Genomic DNA, 21,684 nt, shown 5'->3' on the forward strand with positions numbered 1-21,684 from the left:
TTTTTTTTGTGTGTGTGTGTGTGTGTGTGTGTTGTGTGTGTGTGTGTGTGTGTGTGTGTGTGTGTGTGTGTGTGTGTGTGTGTGTGTGTGTGTGTGTGTGTGTGTGTGTGTGTGTGTGTGTGTGTGTGTGTGTGTGTGTGTGTGTGTGTGTGTGTCCTGGGTTTGTGTGAATGAGGAGATACTGTAGGTGGATGTGGGAGAAGCGATGATCTTCAGATATTTTAATTTATCAATATCCTAACATTGTTTGCACAGTTCGTTGGGGAGATACAAAGATAATATAGTATCATGAAAGGTGTTTATTTGAATTGAAAAAAATATCAGTTTGCGCAAAAAATTTGTGAGCTATAGTTTATTTTTTTATGCCTGAAAATACTACAGTATGTACTTAAAGGTTTGATGGTATGTATGTAATTTTGTGATGGGTAATCAAAGGGGAGAGATTTTCTCACTCTTGCCTGGAGTAGAGCAGTGAGACCCAGGGCTGTTTGGCTTTAGGAACTTTTTTATGGTCTTCATGAAGGAACTGATGGGTGATTGTTTAAAAAAAGAAGCGGTGAAACTTAAAGCACTTCACGCCTAACTGTAACCCCTCAGTTCCAGTGAAATGTCCTTTCCAAAAGGTTTCTTCGAAATTAAGATACTTTCTGTATGAAACAATGAAATACATAGGCATTTCTTTGAAAATGTTTTGAATATCTGTATAAAAATAAATTAAATTTATGTATACATTTAAAATGAAACCTCTCTGTATTGATTGTTCAACTGAAAGCACTATTCACACTGCTTATGATGTTTGTGTGCACCTTTGGGTGCACTGCACAGTCATTAAAGTCGCTATTAAAGGAAGGTTCGACAGCATGTTTTAGACTGCACTTTTACATGACTTTTCAGCTTGTTGCAGGCTCTCCTTATAATTGCATCATCATGAGTTGAACTAGGACTGAACTGGGTTTGGAGATAAATGGTTCTGTGACGTACAGTAGCTCAAACTGAAAATAAGTAGGCAAGCCTTGTGTAGCTGCAAATCTTGCTTTAAGACAAAACAAGGCTGTTTGCTTTAGTTTTGGTGTGGGAGCAGAAGTTGATGAGCTTCAGATGCAGACTGCCATTTCTCCAGCTCCACACTCAACTCCACAGTCCCCAGTTGCAGGTGGGCGGAGACAGAGTTGTCAGTGTGGACATCCATCTCCTCGCATTCTTTCCTTCCTTTTCCTTTGCCTACAGAAGATGATATCAAACAGGATTCGTGATGTTAAACTGAATCTGAAAAGAAGAGTTTACTAATTAAATCAAAGCACAGCCCTTTTAATTTTTCCTTTTACATTGGATGCCAAATACTTACTATGTAAACCACATATGATGTATATGCCAGCCTAAGAATAAGACCATTCTAGACATATTTTACAGTATTTAGTATGTCAAAACCATTTTAAAATGAATAATCTCTTCTCAGCTTTACAGTTGGGAAAAGGGATTTGATGCCGTTATTCAGATGATTAACCTTTTGAAGCTGCTGTATTCTTCGGTTTAGTACTGCTGCCTCCTCTCTGCTTTGATTCCTTGTCCTCTTTGGTTTTCTTTCCCAGATCCTAAAGATGATTGAAAAACATATCCTACATGAAATATGTCAGTTTGATAATTGAGAATCCTGTTTGCTGTGTTGCTAGTTTCTGTCCCTTTTATAGTCAATATCACTCTTCTAGACATAAATCCTGTCTCAGTGTTTTCCAATTTGAAATGTTGACCCAAGCTGTTTTCTAATAATTTCTGTGAAATGGACCAGGTAATGATTGTACTACTGTACCTCAGCAACGCCCTGGCTGTGTAAACACCTGTTTAGCATGTAAACTTGCCTTTTCAAGTGTTTGTGTAGCTTCCACCTCAGACTCGGTGTGTAGAGCAGCAAGCTCACAGAGGACCTCAACCTTTTGACCTCTTCTGACCAGGCTTTGCAGGGGGACATGGACAGAGCCAAGGACTCTTCTGATGGGGGCATCCTGGACCAGCTCTGGTACAGATTTCTTCTTTTTGTCTTTTGACTTGTCTTTGGTGGAACCAGATTTGATTGGAGACTGAGGAAGATGCCACAGACATGAAATTAGGATATTTAGATGTCTAATATCTGCCAAAACAGACTTTCAGTACTTACACAGAGCTGATGTGACGATCTATCTCTGGTGGACTTACCAGTGGATTGTTTTTTGAAGCCATGATTTCTTAATGGAACTTAACAGTGACAGAATCGTGGTCTTCTGCAAAGTGCACCTTTACAAACCATGGCGTTTGTGAAAATTGTCTTTTTTTTAATGTATATAACTGTTAACTGTATTGCAAAGGAAGGCTGAAATAGAATATAACCTGCTCTCTTCAAAAAGTCAGAATACACTACCATCAACCAAAAGAAAATTACTGATGTCAGAAATCAAGCTTGGAACCTTCTGGTTATTGGTCAGCCTAATACTATGTAAAATGATAAATTATAAAAAATGTGTACTTATGCAATTACTTTTGGATTGATATGTATATCATAATTAATACTAATAAAAAGAATAAAAAAACAACAAATTAACTATAATACATTGGTGTTTGGCCACAGTTTAATGAGATGGAGAACAGCCGAGGTAGTTTGAGTGAGTGAGTGGGAGCAGAAAGAAAATTGCCCTGTGACCAGAGGTAAAAATAAAAATACCAGGTTAATTTCAGCACATCAGATGCCGTAGTAACATACACAGATTTCCAGTAATCACGGTTTCTTTTGAGCCCCATTCTGGAAATGAACAATCCAGGATTTCCCTAAAAGTCGATTCAATATATGTGTTCACCCATTAGTCCTTATTTTTCTAAAGTTGACTAATACACAGGGCTGGACTGGCCATCTGGCATACCGGGCATTTTCCCGGTGGGCCGACGCACTTTTTGGTCGCGCCGGCCCATAAAGAACTCACAGCGGCCCATTGGTTAATTTTCTTTATTGGCACTGGCCTGACCCAATCAAATCCACTATGGCCACGCCCCCCGGCCCTGAGACACGAGCTATAGTGGTTGTGACCACCGGTCCGTGCCAGAGACCAGCTGGTCCTGACACACAGATCTCCATTATATTATATATTATATATGTATATATATTATATTATATATTATATATATAAAAAAAAAAAAAAAAAAAAAATTATATATATATAAAATATATATATATATATATAATAATAAATAATAAAATAATATATATTTATTTTTTTTTCCTTTTCCCCCAAAGTGTGGCCAAAACGCCACCAAAGGGGAGAAAAAAATACTAAAGCCGCTTCACAGACCACAGGGGAGACCACTGAGGAGCTGGTCGCGGCCAGTGTCTCTAACGCCCCTAGTGGCAGTAACCGGTCCGTGCCAGAGACCATGGTCCCGGGACAGACCACAGAATCGGCTACAACCCCCTCTCTACTTTTGTCCAAAGTGACAAAATATGAATCTTACAATAGTTAAAATTAACAGTAAACTGTTTTTAAAGTTCCTAAGCCAATATTAAGCAAAATAGTAATAATAACAATAATGACAATACAATATCAAATATCAATGATAAAAATACCATAAATATACAAATCATAACTCTAAGAATTAATGAATTATTTAAGTGTAAGATCAACAGATAAGTCTTGAAGGATCCAAAACTATCACATGAACGCTGAACACTAGGCAACTCATATCATAGAATGCACGCATATTGTAAGAGGACTGTCTGCAGGGAATGTGTCTGACCAATCATGGTGGCTGTGGGCCGCCTGGGCCAAAAATGCCAGGGCCAATTTTTTTTGTCCCAGTCCAGCCCTGTTAATACAGTTTGTGATTTAGTGGGAATTAAATTAAAACTCACTTCTTTCTCTTTCCCGCCTTTCTTCTCTTTTAAAGTTTGGCTGGGTTTGGCCACTGGGATGTCTTCAGAGGCTGCAGGCCATGACAGGACCTAAAATGTCAAATGGCAGAATATGAGCACATTCTGCATCTAAACGTTTACCCACATAAACATTATTTTCTTTACCTTTTCCTCCTCTATCGTAAGATAAAGTCCTTGATTGAAGAATCTTTTTAAGCATCCCAGATCACTAACAATGAACGTTTGTGTGTCACTGAAGGCCATGCAGTCTGACCATGTCAGCTTTGATGTGCTGTGTCTTGACACTGTCGAAAAAGAAATCCGAAAAAGTGAAAGTTTGGCACACAATGAGTACTGCATGTACAAAAACACAGACGCAAAAAAACGTCGGGCTTTTGGTGAGTCAGAGACCCATAGTTGAAAGAATATACAGTACAGTCCCTGACAAAAGTCTTGTCGCTTATCTATTTTGTAGAAACACCTGCTATTAACCTGACTTTTAATTAATCAATTGGTGTTAGAAATAGCTCATATGAAAAGCTAAAACCCTCCCAAATGATGTTTAATGCACTGAAATAAATTAGTTTCACTGAAAAAAGTTTTATCATTTAATCAAAACAGAAAGGTCAAATTTTGGCAAGACAAAAGTTTTGTCGCCTATACAGAAATTGAACAAATTTACTACAAATACAAACATATGCCAGCAAATTAAGTAGTGGTGCTCTGAGATCCAAATTTAATATCTTGTATGACTTCCATGAGCTTGAAGAACTGCATCCATGCGGTTTGGCAAGGATTCATACAATTTATTGATGAAGTCATCAGAAATAGCAAAGAAAGCAGTCTTGCATGCCTCCCAGAGTTCATCAATATTCTTTGGTTTCGTCTTCCATGCTTCCTCTTTCATCCTACCCCACATATGCTCAATGATGTTCATGTGTGGTGACTGGGCTGGCCAATCCTGGAGCATCTTGATCTTCTTCGCCTTGAGGAATGTTGATGTGGAGATGGAAGTATGCGATGGAGCACCGTCCTGCTGCAGGATTTGGCCTCTTTTATGGTTGGGAATATAAGAGGTAGCTAAGATTTCTTGGTATTTTAGACTATTGATGTTGCCTTCCACCCTGCAGATCTCTCGCACACCCCCATACTGGATGTGACCCCAGACCATGATTTTTCCGCCACCAAACTTCACTGTTTTCTGGGTGAATCTCGGATCCATGCAGGCTCCAGTAGGTCTCCTGCAATATTTGCGGCGACTGTGGTGTAATTCAACAGAAGATTCATCTTAAAAATTCATCTTCTTCCACTTTTCCAGCGTCCATCCTTTTTAGCAGGCTGTGGGCCTTGGCAAATGCCACACGGTTTTTCAATTGTCTTTTGTTTAGTGCTGGCTTCTGGGCACTGATTCGACCATGGAGGCCATTTCGAGACAGAATCCGACAAACTGTTCTGGTTGACACGGGGGACTTCAGGTGACCAGGCCTCGTGGAGCTCTGCTGCAGTGGAAAATGGCCTGGCCTTGGATTTTCGAGCCAACAAACGGTCCTCTCGAGCAGTTGTCTTGCGGGGTCTGCCTGACCTGGGCTTGTCAAAAACCTCTCCAGTGTCTTCAAATGTTTTTTTTATCCTCTGTACTTGACGCTGAGACACATTGAAGGTGTCTCCCACATCAGCAGTGAATCTGGTCTTCAGCCTCTTGATAATCCAAACTTTAGTCTCAGGGTGGATCTTAGGCATGTTTGCAGAGGTCTAGTTGCAGTTGATGTGAAGGTCTAGTGTACTGGGGTTGTGTTTATACACAACTGAGACCTAACTGATCCATTATTAGTCACAGGTGAAGCTCATATGACAAGGCGACAACACTTATGTCTTTGCAAAAATTGACTCAATGGGCTTTACCAAGCTGTGAATATTAGAATACTTTTTGACAGTTTTTTTTTTGCACTGAAACATTATTACTAAAGATGTTGGGATTAAAATGAGCCATTTCTTGTAAAAACATCTTGATTAGAAATATATTTCAGCGGCACTTCAGGTCAATTTGTACACAAGCGACAAGACTTTTGTCAGGGACTGTATATAGGGGAGAGCTTGTCACAAGGGTAAGTTGTCACACAGGTATATCTCTAACACCAGAAGGCACTTTCTAAAAAACTAAACTGCATTATATAATTAATACAACTTTGATTAGTATGTTCAACTATATTAAGAGAACGGTATATTTTGATGCCTAAACCAAAGACCTGTACTAAGGCTATTGTGGTATAGGTGGCAATAGCACACATGTCACTATGCAAACAGAATGAAGAAAATAAAGGAAGGAGTATATAATATAAGGAGTACTGCCTAATACTTCAACATCAATTACACAACTGCAAAAATTAGTCCTCTACCTGTATTCATGTTCTTATTTGTTAAAAGATACAGTTGAAACCAGATATTTACATACACTTAAAAAAAAACACAAAAACATTTATTTCTTTACTGTCATACATTAAATCAGAGTAAACTTTTTCTGTTGTAGATAAATACATATTAACATATTTTTTGCATTTGTTAAATGTCAGAATCGAGCGAGGGAGAATTTTTATGTATTTTTTGTATCACTTTCATCAAAGTCAGAAGTATTCATACACTTCCTTAGTATTTGGTAGAATTGCCGCGAAACTGTTTCACTTGGGCCAAATGTTTTGGGTATCCTTCCACAAGCTTTCTACAATAGTTTGCTGGAATTTTGGCCCACTCCTCTTGACAGAACTGTGGATGCATATAAAGGCACACCTCAAACACAGAGCCTCTTTCTTTGACATCATGGGAAAATCAAGAGAAATCAACCAAGACATCAGGAAAAGAATTGTGGACCTCCACAAGTGTGGCTCATCCTTAGGTGCAATTTCCAGATGCCTGAAGGTCCCATGTTCATCTATTCAGACAATAATACGCAAGTATAAAAAACATGGGAATGTACAACCATCATACCGCTCAGGAAGGAGACGGATTCTGAGTCCCAGAGAGGAACGTTTTTTGGTGCAAAATGTGCGAATCAATCCCAGGACAACAGCAAAAGACCTTGTGAAGATGCTAGCTGAAACTGGTAAGACAGTGTCATTATCCACAGTAAACGAGTTCTGTACCACCATGAGCTAAAAGGTTACTCTGGGAGAAGAAAGCCATTACTTCAAAACCACCATAAAAAAGCCAGACTACAGTTTGGCCCAAGTGAAACAGTTTTGGGGCAATTCTACCAAATACTAAGGAAGTGTATGTATACTTCTCACTTTGATGAAAGTGATAAAAAAAATACATAAAAATTCTCCCTCGCTCGATTCTGACATTTAACAAATGCAAAAAATATGTTAATATTTATTTATCTAAAACAGAAAAAGTTTACTCTGATTTAATGTATGACAGTAAAGAAATACATGTTTTTGTGTTTTTTTTTAAGTGTATGTAAATATCTGGTTTCAACTGTATGTGATACTTTTTTTTATTATTTAAAGATTATACATTTGTGAACAAGAATTTATTTAATTTAATATGGAAAATGAGTGACTGTGATGTACTGAGTCAGAGAAATTGAAGTGAAAGCAAAAAAGTGTGACAAGGTGCCCTCTACCCTACAAACAAACCTCAGATGAAGTGGAAAGTTAAGAAAAGGGCTTGACACATGATAAATGATCAGTTTAGTCATCCAGTTTCAGGGGGTGTGTACAACTCCCCTTTCTCTTACGGCAGTTGTGTAAATTCTACAGAAACTGATAAGAAAGAGTTAACCCCAGTAATACAGGATACATTACTAAATTAAATGAATCCAAACATCATACTGGCATTATTTCTAAACTCCTTTATACTACTGCACTAAATGTCATGCAATGACAACCTTTTTTTTTTTATCAATCTGTAGGAACAACTGCATCGCTCTATCAGTGTTTGTGATTTAACTCGTCAAATGAGGGAAGTGTTATTACCATGTGCAAAATCATGGCAGGTTTCCTCAGTATACACCATGAAGTCTTGTGTGTCTGGTTTGGATGATTCGTTTTCACAATTTTTGTTTGATTGTAGGTCAGCATCACTGAAGCAGTCTTCTGTTACATGTGCAGTGTCAATTTTACACTCCCTGTCGAATTTCTGTGAACAGCACCACAAAAAAAGACGATGATTTAAAAGATACTTTCTACACAAGTTTACTCATTATCTAAACTCATTCCACAGTGTTTTATGTTCATTTTAAGATACTCTTACAAAACTAGGCACATGTGAGCATTGAACAAATATAGTTGCTAAACAGTTTTTTTTGTAGTAATGGTACTTAGGCTACTGCCTGCAATGACAATAAAGTTGAGCCTAATCTAATCGTAAAGAGGGAATTTCACATTTGTGAAACAAACATAACGTGTAAATGTGTTGTCATTTACTAAATGAAACTGTCAGAAGATTAAATGTGTCAAAAACATGTTTGATTGGAATTTATTTTTCACATGGACATTCTGGACAGTATTAAACTTACAGACATGTAAAGAGCCAGAAAAGTGTAGGAAGGATACGTCACCTGGTTAACAGTTTGATGACTAAGGAACTCGTATGTGATAAAATAGCTGTAGATGATAACAGGGAAGTCAGGAGCATTTTCATCCACACTCATCAATGGGTCTGGGATTCCCCTCATCCTGCCCACACTCACTGTGGCTGATGCCCGGTCCACTATCAGATCTGTACAAATGGATAAAATTACAAAGCTTCTTACTTAGAAAATTAAAATGAAACAAGCCCACATTCGCAGGAGTCAGATCTACTAACAGTAAAGTCTCACCACTCTTCTTGGCCAAGCCCCTAAAACAACGTCTTTCCTCAGGGGAGATCCATGAGCCGTCCAGACAAGAGAGCTGTGGGAGACTGTCCACAGTGAAACCCGGGTAGCAGGGAGCAAGAGTGAAGGGGTTTCCCTCCAGCACCAGCGTCCTGAGGCAGGGGAGCGTGCTCAAGGCGTTCAGCAGGGACTGCTGGTCCTGAAACTCACAGTCACTTAGGTCCAGACACACCAGCTGTGGCCTGAGGGCAGAGACAGAACAGCAGTGTGTTGTACAGCAAGAACTGAAAATAAGGGAGGTGGATGGATTCATTTTTCCTTTTTATTTATAAATGAGAATGGCTAAAATAAAACCAACAAAGACCAAGACTTTTGTTCCCCTAGTATGGGTAAAGCTCCAGAATCATGGCTTGAAAACCTGCTGCCTAAATGCGCACTCGTTTCAAACGCCACAATTCCAGTTGGTAATGCAGTTTGTCTGTTAAACATTTAAAGTCTTTGTTTTTGACACAGCAAGCTTAAAAATCACCCTGCAACACACAAACGGTGTGGTTTCAGGACAGACTTGTGTTAACGGATGTATAGAAATACTAAGATCATGGGGGCGGCCTCTAGCTCCCCCAGTAAGAGCGTTCGCCCCATGTTGGCTGAGTCCTGCAGCTGCGTGTCATCCCCCATCTCTCTCCCCGTTTCATATCACTTTGAAATAAAGGGAAAAGCCCCAAAAAATAATCTTTAAAAAAAATAAAAATACTAAGATCATGAGTCAAAGCACCCCCAAATTTCTGTAGAAGTTTCTATTAATTTTGATATTTTCCCATTTTTAATTTATTCAATTGGTCGTATCTTTTTGTAATTTTTTGTATTCATTTAAAAAAAATGTCCCAGAGTTTCTGTACATGATGATCTAAAAGCTGTTGTCTAAGGGTATTCTCTACATCAGGAATAATTTGTGATGTCAAAAAAAAAACATAAAAAAGGATTGTCTCATGCCTGATCTAAGATAATCCTTTTATTTCAAACTTCCATAAAATACATTATACAACTGATTTTATGGAATGTGTAGTATTATGTACCGCAGTCATTTAAAATAGCTGTGATAAAACCTCTTCTGAAAAAACCGACCCTGGATCCTGAGGTCTTAGCAAACTATAGACCTATATCTAACCTTCCCTTTCTATCCAAGATCCTTGAGAAGGTGGTTGCTAATCAGTTATGTGATTTTCTACATAGCAACAGTTTATTTGATGATTTTCAATCAGGATTTAGAAAGAATCATAGCACAGAGACGGCACTGGTGAAAATTACTAACGACCTTCTAACAGCTGCAGACAAAGGACTTGTCTCCATTCTTGTTTTACTAGATCTTAGTGCTGCTTTTGACACTATTGATCATACAATCCTGTTACAGAGATTAGAACACTTAGTCGGAATTAAAGGAACTGCACTAAAATGGTTTAAGTCTTATTTCTCTGAGCGATCCCAATTTGTTAACATTAACGATAAACCCTCCAAGCACGCCAAAGTCAGCCATGGCGTTCCTCAAGGCTCAGTGCTTGGACCAATTCTATTTTCCTTATATATGCTTCCTCTAGGACATATTATTAGGAAACACTCAATTAATTATCACTGCTACGCAGACGATACCCAATTATATCTGTCAATTAAGCCAGATGAAAGTGGTCAGTTAGCAAGACTTCAAACGTGTGTTGAGGATATAAAAATCCTGGATGACCCACAACTTCCTGATGTTAAACTCAGACAAAACGGAAGTTATTGTGATAGGACCAACGCGCTGCCGAACTTCGTTTTCGAAAGATATAGCTACTCTGGATGGTATTGCCCTGGCCTCCAGCACTGCGGTCAGAAATTTGGGAGTTATTTTTGATCAGGATATATCCTTCAACGCCCATTTAAAACAAACCTCAAGAATAGCCTTTTTCCATCTTCGTAACATTGCCAAAATCAGGAATATCCTGTCTCAGAATGATGCTGAAAAACTAGTCCATGCATTCGTTACTTCTAGACTAGATTACTGCAATTCCTTATTATCAGGTTGTCCAAATAAGTCCCTTAAGGCTCTCCAGCTGATCCAGAATGCTGCAGCGCGTGTTCTGACGAGAACTAAGAGAAGAGATCATATTTCTCCTGTATTAGCTTCTCTGCATTGGCTTCCTGTGAAGTCTAGGATCGAATTTAAAATCCTCCTCCTGACTTACAAAGCTCTAAATGGTCAAGCACCATCATACCTAGAAGAGCTCTTAGTACCTTATTGTCCCACTAGGGCACTGCGCTCCCGGAATGCGGGGCTACTTGTGGTTCCTAGAGTCTCTGGAAGTAGACTGGGGGCCAGGGCGTTCAGCTATCAGGCTCCGCTTCTATGGAACCAGCTCCCAGTCTGGGTTCGAGGGCCAACACCGTCGCCACATTCAAGAGTAAACTGAAAACCCTCCTCTTTGACAAAGCTTATAGTTAGGGAGTGAGGAGTTGCAGCGTCCACCTAACCCGGCCCACCTGCTTCTCCTCGTAGTTAGTTATGCTATTACAATTCTAGACTGCAGGGGTTGCTGTTTCCTTCCTATGACACACTGAGCTGCTCTCTCTTCTCTACTTGTTACTTCTGTATGCATCCTGTCCCAGAATTGCTTGTTACTAATCTAGCTCTGGGGAGTTTACTCCCCTGAGTCCTTATGTTTCTTCTTCGCAGAGCTATGCTCTGTGATTCTCTGCAAATCCCGGCCGCATCCTGCTGCATCCTGCTGCATCCTACTGCATCCTGCTGCATCCTGCTGCATCCTGCTGCATCCGCTGCATCCGCCGCATCCACCCATGCTCTGCAGCGCCACGTTTCATCCCGCAACGCCCTGCTGTGATGTTCCTATGCACAGAGTAGTCTGGATCCGGTATAGGGGACTGCACTACTCAGTATGACACGATGTGCCCTGCTATGACATGAACTTCCACGATGACCTTCGACGTCACTGTGACCTTTAATGTGACTATTATCACCACTGTTCATCACACCCCCAACCGGCCCGTCAGACACCGCCTACCAAGAGTCTGGGTCTGCCGAGGTTTCTTCCTAAAAGGGAGTTTTTCCTTGCCACTGTCGCGATAGCCACTGCTAATGCTTGCTCTTGATGGAATTACTGTAATTGTTGGGGTTTTGGAAAGTGTCTCGAGATAACTTTTGTTATGATTTGATACTATAAATAAAATTTAATTGAAATTGAAATTGAAAAAATTGAATTAGTACTGAATAAACTGAACTTAATGTTATTTACAATTCTGTTGGATGATAAAGAAGAAAAGCTTAAGAAATTAATTTCCCCTGGCTTACTAATATGATAAACATATTATATTTAGTAAGCTGATCTTTTAGGAGTGTGTAGTATGGCTTCTGTCCTCTCCGAGTTTCTGCAGAAGCTTGTAAATTGATGCTGAATTCTTTGATGTAATAAACTTTTATAATCAAGAACAGTGTCAGCGGATTCCTCTCCATACATCATCATAGCATCGCTACTAAAGATTGTAGCGTGTTTCAAAGTATTTGCCTCCTGAAATTAATCAGGAAACACAAGTCATTTTGTCCTCACTGAAAATTAAAAAAAAAAAAAAAGTCCAAAGGTGCCTCCTAGCTTTAAATATATTACTTAACTTTGATATCAGTTGATAAACTGGTAGAGTGGGTGTAACTTTGTAAAAGTGTGAACTCCTTGTTTCCACTGAAACCATAGTTAGATGTGATTAGTTGGGTTGGATCAAACCAGTTTCTGACAGCATCAACTGTTGTCATCACTGTGTTATCATCACCAACTGAATCACTTTGGCAGGAAAACTACCATTGTTGCCTCAGCAGGTGTCACCACTGAAAAGCAGTCACACTGCCATCAAATCAGTACATGTGTGAAATCAGTCACGACGTGATGTAATTGTCTGACCTTACAAATAATAGAAAAGTACACAATCTTACTTGAGTTCTTGTTTGACCTGATTACCCCTTTAAAACCAGCAAGCTTAGTGTGTGTGTGTGTGTGTGTGTGAGTGTGACACTAACCAGTGTCTTCCTGTAAGATAACAGACATCGTCATAGGAACCCAGACAGTTTGAGCCGAGGCCGAGGTACTGTAGGCGAGGAGGCAAGCCGTTGTTGAGACTGTTCAGAGCAGACAACTGGTTTGCACGTAGCTCCAAAATCTTTGAAAGAAACATATTCATAATCAGAGTTAGTCATCACCACATCACAAAGCCTGTTACACTTTGATGTATGTGTTAAAACTGTAATGTTGCACTGACATACCTCGACATGTGACGTCACTGCAGGTGCTTTACTTTTGATGTATGATGGAAAAGCAGGGAAAGCTCTTTTTGCTTTTTATGATTTAATTGTGAATCACCCTTCATTGACAAACCTTTGCAGAGGAAACTCACCTTTAAAGTGCTGGGAAGGTTTTCTGCATGGATGTCTGAGATTTTGTTGGCACTCAGCACCAATTCCTCCAGCTTTGAGAACTTTAACAGGCCATCATCGATGACTGTTACCTGAACACAACACAGACAAAACATCAAGTACAACTTTTCACAATTGTGTAAAAGCATCAGCACTTTTTGTGTTTTGAACAAGGTCAGCAGCAAAGTTGTCACAAGGTGTTACAGACCTAAGTGGGTACTCAGAGCCAGTCAGCCACCAGAGGAGCCAGAGACAAATTTAAAATGTAATATATATTTTTGGGATCCTCTGTTTATTTTATCTCCATGTTTTGGATTTAGGGGTGCAATGACAAACTTTAAGATTTGGGGATTGCTCTAACTCACTTCTAGCCTGGGAAAACCCTGACAAACATCCAGCAATTGCTCTGCAAGCCACTCTCAGTTACAACTGAGAAGGGTCTGGTGTCAACCAGGCTAACTAACTTTGGGATTATAACAAACACCACATTTTTGGGCTTTTATAGCAGATTTCTTTGGATTCAGAGACACTCAAACAAGTTTTGGCATTATAACAAATACCATATTGTAGCGTTGGAGGGTGGGTGTAGTGGAAAGCCTCAGGTCATCTGTGGTTATTTTGTTGGAGCAGATATAGTCTAGGTTTGGTAATGCATCCACAGATAAGAGTGCAAAGGTAGTCTGTTGCTGTACTGATGATCAACTCCGCTCTGAGAAGCTAAAGGACCCTTTTGAACTGGAAATTTTGAATTATTGAGTTCTTCTGAGAGAACACCCTTATATGCCATAGTATTTTGGGGACCATTATTATAATAGTATACTTTGCTTTTAAATGTTTTCTTTTTTCTTAAGAATGACACTGTACAAGAAGACTGGCTTGAATCAAATTTAAAGTAGAACATTTGAGTGTAAAATCTGTCCACTTACGTCCTTGTCCATGATGCGAAATGTAATAAAGTAATTGTAAATGAAGTCTGTGTGCAGGCGTTCAGGTGTTAGTACTGCCAGCTGTCTCAGGGCCGGAGCTTGAGGGCTCCATGATTCATCATGCTGCCACGGAGAGTGAGGGCAGCGTAGAAGATCCAGGAGGGCGTCTGTCTCCTCTGTCTTTGCTCCCTCTGTACAGTCTTTGGTCTTTCTCTGTGAACATAATCACAACCAAGCTACTGTATGCAGTGATGAGAGTGCTGTAAACCACTGAATAGACATGATGATTTTTTTAAGATAATGTAGAAAACACTGCAACCTTAAAAATAAACTCACCCAGGTGCCATGTCCACATGGAAAGTCATTTAGACACAGGCGTTGAATCTGCTCCTCTAACACAGCAGAAAGCTTGTTTGAGCTCATGTCTACCAACAGTTGTTACTGTAGGACATGTTGCATAGATTTGTTAAGAGAAACACAATAGCTACCAAATGAAATGATACCTCCGTTTTCTTTGGTCAGTCTTCCGGGGAAGAGGTCCCTGGTGTTTATTTACAAATGCCTCAGTCAGTTGCCTGGCAACAGCTGGGACTCACTCCAGGAACACTGCATCCGGTCAGGACTTCAGTGCAAGGGCAACAGAAAAAACGCCATGACTCTGAAATCCTTTTTTTTCTGCTTAGCAACTATCAAAAATGTATATTTAGAATAATTTAAGAAAAAAAGAAAAAAGATATAATAAAAACATGAAATTGATGTCAGGTTTAGAGAAATTCTCCTTTAAACCGGGACATTTCTGCAGTATACATAATATGGCCCCACATTTTTGACTGCATTGTTGACAGTTTGTGGACAGTGACAAATGCATCAAATTTGACTACCTGACTGGGACACTTAATGAGCTATTGTGAATGTTATTAGTTACAACCATATACAAATGTAAATAAAATGCTACTTCTATGGTTAGTTCCATAGTATGTGTTTTTCCTGCTATGGCAAAGTAAAAAATTTAATTTTTCATTCACAACTTTCTTCCTACATTGTAATGTAAAAATGGATTGGCCTTTGTAGACATGTTTCTTCAAACAAATGTATTTTTTACTGAACTTTGTAAATCCCAGAGGATCAAAAAATGTTACCTTAAATCTGTCTGCTATGATTCAACAACCACCTTCCTCACAACTCTAATAACTAACTATAATAACTGATAAACCAAATACACCAGAAAATGATAATGAGGACCTTGAAGTTATTTAAGTAGCAGCTGTATTTAGGCACTGCAGTGCTTTAGAGCTAAGTGCTAACATCAACATGCTAACATGCTCACAATAATACTAACAAGCTGATGTTTAGCACGTATAGCCTAATGTTTACCATGTTCACAATCTTTGTTTTGCGTGTTAGAATACTAACATTTCTCAATTAACACAGTACAGCTGAGCCTGATGGTAAGTTAGTTTTGCAGCTATTTGGTCATATGAACTGAAGTATTGGACAAATTGAAACTTGTGACGCTAGATGAAAAGCCAGGGGATAACCAAAATGATTATAATTCATTTAGAGGTGATTAGTAATGTCTGTACCAGATTTCATAGCAATCCATTTCATATTTGTTGAGACACTTAACCAAAAACCATAAATAGGCCATCAACCTCACTGGTGGCACTAGAGGAAAGGTCAGGGGATCACCTATGTAGGTATTATTCACCTTCTGGGGACCATGAATGTGGGTACAACATTTTATGGCAATCAATCTAATAGTTGAGATATTGGACCAAAATGTGAAACCAAAAGTCAATTTTTTTAATAACTGATACATTGATCAATTATTATGTTGATTCGCCATGACTAATGATACTCAAAGGGGAATCTCTTCCATATAAGGAACATCCTGTGTGTTATCCACGACCACAGCAAAAGTATCTCTGAGACAGAACTCATGTTACTAGGAAATGCCTTATCAAACATACTATAACTTGAATTATTGCGTCATGGTAAAAATCGCAACAGCTCAAATTTAGGCATCAGTAATTAATGACAAAAACAAAGTTAAGGGAGATGAACCATGCCGGTTTAACATCATACCCTCTTAAAGTTTGGTGGCATCATAACAACTATTATTTAATACCACTGCAATCTGTCAGGCTGTCAGGGTTCAAAATGTTACCGTTTTTTTTTTTTTTTTTTCCATTCAACCGATAAACATCAAATGTCTAGATCCCTTTGTGGCAGTTTGCATTGCCTCCACTGTGGTGAGCTGTGGCCTACAATTGCAAAATAGAAACATTTACAAAAAGATTATTTGATTGATAATGCCACAAAAGGCGTCATGCACCCAATGATGGCATGCAACAAAAAAATCCCGCGTTTCGATATATAAGCACAGTGTGTGCCAGTTTAGGACCATTAACTCAACAGCTTAAAGACAAAAGTCACACCATGTCTGTCATTAAAGGTAAGCTGTTTTTAAATGAAAGCTCAATAATTTACGATAATTCTTTTCCTGCAAAGAGTAAGAAAATTAAAAACTTGTCAAACTCATGCTTAACACTCTGTGTAACAATGCTTTAGTAACTTTGATATGCTGTGATTGAAAGAGTATTGATTGATTGATTGATTGATTGATTGATTGATTGATTGATTGAAAAGTCTAAGAGCAAGCTGCCTAAAATCTAAAATGAGCTTTTAAGCAACATTTTCTTACATTATATTATTCTCTCTCAGTAAAATCAATTTAGACTTTGTGATGTTGATTCTATTTACCCTTGAGCAAGCTTCTGGCTGACTTTCTATACAGATGACAGCGTCATACTCTTTTGTGTATAACCTCCTGCAGAGCTCCTGCTTTCCTGCATTGTGATGCTGCACATCTCCTTCATGGCCTCCCGACCAACTACATCTGCTCACGATCATGGGATCAATAATCTTCGGGAGAAGATGGTGGAGCGTCTGCGGCTAGTTAGGTGTAACCTAAAACGAGCAGAAAATGATTATGTAAGTAGAACTATATTTCATATGAGATGTATTCAGTGGTAAAAGCCAATAATGTAACACAACAAAAACATTACTACAAAGTGAAATAACCTCCTTACCAGTAATGGAATGTGACTAAGAACATGTACTCAAGTACACATTCAAGGTACTTAGTTGTACTTTACTTGAATATTTCCATTTTATGCAACTTTAAACTCCTACTACACTGCATCTCAGATGCAAATATTGTACTTTTTACTTCACTACATTTGTCTTACAATTTTCCACCCCCTTACCTGTACAGTGAAAACCATGTATCTCCAAATTTGGTGGTTTTAAATTAGAATTCTTCTGATAAACTACAAGACGAAGTGTTCTTTTATGCGTTGAGAAAATTCTCCTTCTTCTAATAATAATAATAATTATTATTATTATTATTATTATTGCTATATATATTTATATTTTAACATGAAATAAGGGACCATTTAATATTACTTTAACTTTTGATACTATAAGTACATTTTGCTGATAATACTGCTAATAAGCCTCAGAGCTCTCCATTATTGACTTCATCATGTGTCTCTCACTTCTTCTCTAGGTCAAGCTTATTAATAAAGGGGAGAAACGGAGTTTAGAGCGCCCAGAGGGAATAACTTCTGGAAACACCAGGGAAGAAATAGAGGCCTCCATCTGTGCCATCCTCGACTACCTCGGCAACCACCTGCCGACAATCATCAAGAACGTTGCCATTCCCCAGGATGAGACCCTCGATCAGCACACAGTCCTCAAACAAACTAATACGTTTCTTAATCATTTCAAAACAATTGTAGACCTACGGGCGTCAAGGACTACGCATTGCCAAAGAAATGTTACAACTTCAGACGATTACACTATGAAAAAACTTGGCTACGGAATTATTTACTATACCAGGCAATGGGTGGAGACTTTCACAAACACATCCACCTCTTGTTTAGGCCTAGTAAACTTATGACCGCACTTACTGGCAACTTATTTATTTCAGTATTTATTTATTTATTTATTTGTGTGTTATGTAAGGTTTTGTGTATTTATTTATAGTTGGTAGTATTTATTTTATTTATATTGAATGATGTCTTCCACATTGTCTGGCCTTGTGCTGCTCCATTCTGACTGTATACTAGATGATTGAAAAAATAAGTTGGTTATAATAAAATATTTAAATCAAACCATTTATCTTTTCTTTAAACAATGATTTCACTGCAAGAAGAGAATTTAAGGGTTCTTCATCGTCATATTTTACAATACACACTTGTGTAACCCATTATTAAGGCCGGAATTCAAACATACGCGCACGCGCGCACACACACACACACACACACACACACACACACACTTTCAGAGCACCTTCCTTATCTTATATGTTCACTTGATCGTCTTTCTGCCTATTAGGATAATACAGACATATAGGCTACACATGACAATCATTTATTTTTCTTATTCACACAAAAGATAAAATCGAATTGAGTTTAAGATTTAATCTGACTGTAGGTGCGTTACGGGATGTGTAGGTTTTTCTAAATAAGAGATTCCTAGGGACTCTAGGAAACTCCAGAGCGTAAAACTGAATCCTGAGCTTGTATGACATTTTCTGTGACAGCCCGAAACATCAGGGAAAATATTAAAATTAAAATGCCGATCATTATCTGAAGAGTCCCAATAAAAGTGATCATCGATAGAAAGATTTTTTAAAGAAAGTGTCACATAAGAGAGCCAGCTGACCAAAGCCTTCTGCTGTCATGGATTGTCGTGCTGGTAAGAATCTTAAAGTGCATCTCAGAGTCCCGCAATGTCTATAGATAAAACAGGCAGTCCTACAACTTCTGCCGGCAAAGTTGCACAATATTGACACTCTGCAAACCTCTCTCGGTGTGTGTATTCAAATCTAATTCATCTTCACTGTGCTCTTTCACGTCACTGCTGCAGTCGTCATTTTCCTGGGTCTGCTCATTGCACAAGCAGCCTGCGGACCTGTTGGACATGGAACAAAAACCGGGGCCTTGAACGCAACCATCCAGCGGATGCGGGAGGAGATACGGACCGCTCTTGCCCCTCTTGTAAGCTTTTTTGGTGCTTCATTTAATCTATTTACTACTAATCAAAAGGGAATTCACTTCTGCTATAATCACACAGAGCATCCCTTGAGTAAATGTAGTATACTTTTTAGATAGCCTACCTGGGTATTATAGGCTACTCACTGATATACTGACCAAAACCGTCTCCTGCAGGCTGAACCCGGACTGGTTCCCAACGTCTCCTGCTTGTCCCTGAACACCACGGAGCTGGTCGGGTTGGAGCAGCAGCCCTTAACCCGCCACCACCTCTCCTCCTTCCGCTGCTACATGATGAAAATGTTGGAGTGGACCCCGGAGTTGTCTCAACAGCTGAAAATAACCAGCCAGTACATACAGAGTGTGGAGCTGCCGACGAGCGGACAGACAGCCGGTCGTGACTGCAGCCTACCCACCTTTGGGCAGGATGCGGACAAGTACGTGTTTGTCAAATGTCTGCTGGAGCTTCTGGACCAGCGTCTCAGCAAAGCAACGTTTTGATTCAACTGCGTTTGAATGTGCATTATTTATTTTTACACCTTTAAATTATAAAACATTCACCTTTGTAATCCAGTGTTATATGGATGAGAAAGTAAACTTGTTCTGAAAGTTAAAGTTCTACTTAGTAGGCCTATTAGCTAGTTATCAGTATCTGATAAGATAAGATTTATTCAAAAACAAAAGTGACATTCATTGAAAATAAAGTATCCCAAGTCAAGATTTTCATTCTTGTTGTTTTTATTGTGATTCAGAATAATTTAAGCGATTTTAAATGAAGACATTTGGGAACTTTGGAATTGAACAAAAGAAACACTCCGATGCAGCACATAAAATATCTTTACTTCTTAAAACAAATTAAATACAACACTACATTTGGGGAGAACCAAAGTGGGCAGATCCAATCCGCAATGAAACTGTATATCAGGTACAAAACCAGCTCACAGAAACAGCAAACAAAAAGTTGGAAATCCAACCTGGTATGATAACCAATAAATTTGCCACAAAAATGCCAAGCTGCAGTGGAACGTCAAGTCTTTCTGTCATTAGTTACATATACAGAGGCTTGCAAAAGTATTCATACCCCTTGAACTTTTCCACATTTTGTCACGTTACAACCACAAATGTAAATGTAGGCTATTTCATTGGGATTTTATGTGATAGACAAACACAAAATTGCGCATAATTGTGAAGTGAGAGGAAAATGATACATGGTTTTAAAATTTTTTTGCCTATTCTTCTTTGCAAAATAGCTCAAGCTCAGTCAGATTGGATGGAAAGAGTCTGTGAAAAGCAATTTTTAATTCAATAACTCAATTGGATTTAGGTATGGACTTTGACTGGGCCATTCTAACACATGAATATGCTTTGATCTAAACCATTCCATTGTAGCTCTGGCTGTATGTTTAGGGTTGTCGTCCTGCTGGAAGGTGAACTTGGCGGAACTCTGCCCCAGTCTCAAGTCTTTTGCAGACTCTAACAGGTTTTCCTTCTTCTCCCACCTGAGCTGTGGATCTCTGCAGCTCCTTCAGAATTACCATGGGCCTCTTGGCTGCTTCTCTGATGAATGCTCTCCTTGCCCGGCCTGTCAGTTTAGGTGGACGGCCACATCTTGGTAGGTTTGCAGTTGTGCCATACTCTTTCCATTTTCAAATGATGGATTGAACAATGTTCCGTGAGATGTTCAAAGCTTGAGATATTTTTTTATAACTTAACCCTGCTTTAAACTTCTCCACAACTTTATCCCTGACCTGTCTGGTATGTTCCTTGGGCTTCATGATGCTTTTTGTTCACAGAACAGCTGTATTTATACTGAGATTAGATTACACACAGGTCAACTCTATTTACTAATTAGGTGACTTCTGAAGGCTATTAGTTGCACTGGATTTTATTTAGGGGTATCATGCTACGTTTACATGTGGCCGGCTGTTTTCATAAACGGTCATTTCAACCTCTCCGTTTTCAAAAATAACATCGTACACAGCTGTCCGTTTTCAGAAAAGTGTTCGTTTACACGTACCCGTGTATATGCCGTCAAGAGCATGCCAAACCTGTAGGTGGCAGTGTAACGAGAATCTCAAGCCCATGTTAGCCAATCAGAATCCCGAAAATAGCAAAAACAGCAACGAATCACTTCCTCTCTCTTCTCTTCCTCGGCTGCCTAAACCTCAGTTTGTCTCAGTGTACATGCAAACGTGCAAACAAAGTTTTCCAAAATCTCCACTCTGGCCGGAGTTTTTAGAAAGAATCGTTTTCAGAGGCGAATTCTCCGTTTCGTGTAAACGAAGGGCACATACGAAGGGAAATGTCTCCGTTTTTCAAAATAACCATGTACGTGTAAACGGGGTATCAGAGTAAAGGCAGTTACACACCAACCAGACGGCCAACCGTCGGCAGAAAAGCCAGTCGGACTGACCGGTCTCCTCGAGTTGGTCCAAAAAGTGCCTCAGAACACACCGAAGAGACGAGACGTAATACGGCTCCATAACAGCAGGCGGCGCTAATCTGTATTGTTGCCCAAAAAATGAAAACCAGCAGCTGATTGGACAAACGCGTCATGTGGGTCT

At 39.1% G+C, this 21,684-nt stretch overlaps 1 protein-coding gene across 1 annotated transcript; it reads right to left on the reverse strand.

Moving 5' to 3' along the window:
• Positions 1-72: 72 nt before the first annotated feature.
• Positions 73-14,734, reverse strand: LOC120561469 (leucine-rich repeat-containing protein 43-like). Its single transcript, XM_039804625.1, has 12 exons — positions 14,397-14,734; positions 14,061-14,273; positions 13,116-13,226; positions 12,742-12,881; positions 8,688-8,926; positions 8,427-8,587; positions 7,843-8,005; positions 4,037-4,176; positions 3,872-3,961; positions 1,857-2,075; positions 1,505-1,592; positions 73-1,221 (listed from the first exon to the last, which is right to left on the reverse strand). The coding sequence occupies exons 1-12, from the start codon at positions 14,481-14,483 to the stop codon at positions 1,061-1,063; spliced, it is 1,812 nt and encodes a 603-aa protein (XP_039660559.1). The 5' UTR covers positions 14,484-14,734; the 3' UTR covers positions 73-1,060.
• Between the last annotated feature and the right edge of the window lie 6,950 nt (positions 14,735-21,684).

This window comes from Perca fluviatilis, chromosome 6 (genome assembly GCF_010015445.1).
Source record: "Perca fluviatilis chromosome 6, GENO_Pfluv_1.0, whole genome shotgun sequence".
Lineage (NCBI taxonomy): Eukaryota > Metazoa > Chordata > Actinopteri > Perciformes > Percidae > Perca > Perca fluviatilis.

Excerpts from the sequence above, each read along its gene's own strand:
- LOC120561469 (XM_039804625.1), bottom strand. The coding sequence starts at position 14,483 with ATGAGCTCAAACAAGCTTTCTGCTGTGTTAGAGGAGCAGATTCAACGC. Across the intron at positions 13,227-14,060 it reads TTCGCATCATGGACAAGGAC|GTAACAGTCATCGATGATGG; the intron begins GTAAGTGGACAG and ends TGTTGTGTTCAG. Across the intron at positions 2,076-3,871 it reads AAGGCGGGAAAGAGAAAGAA|TCTCCAATCAAATCTGGTTC; the intron begins GTGAGTTTTAAT and ends CATCTTCCTCAG.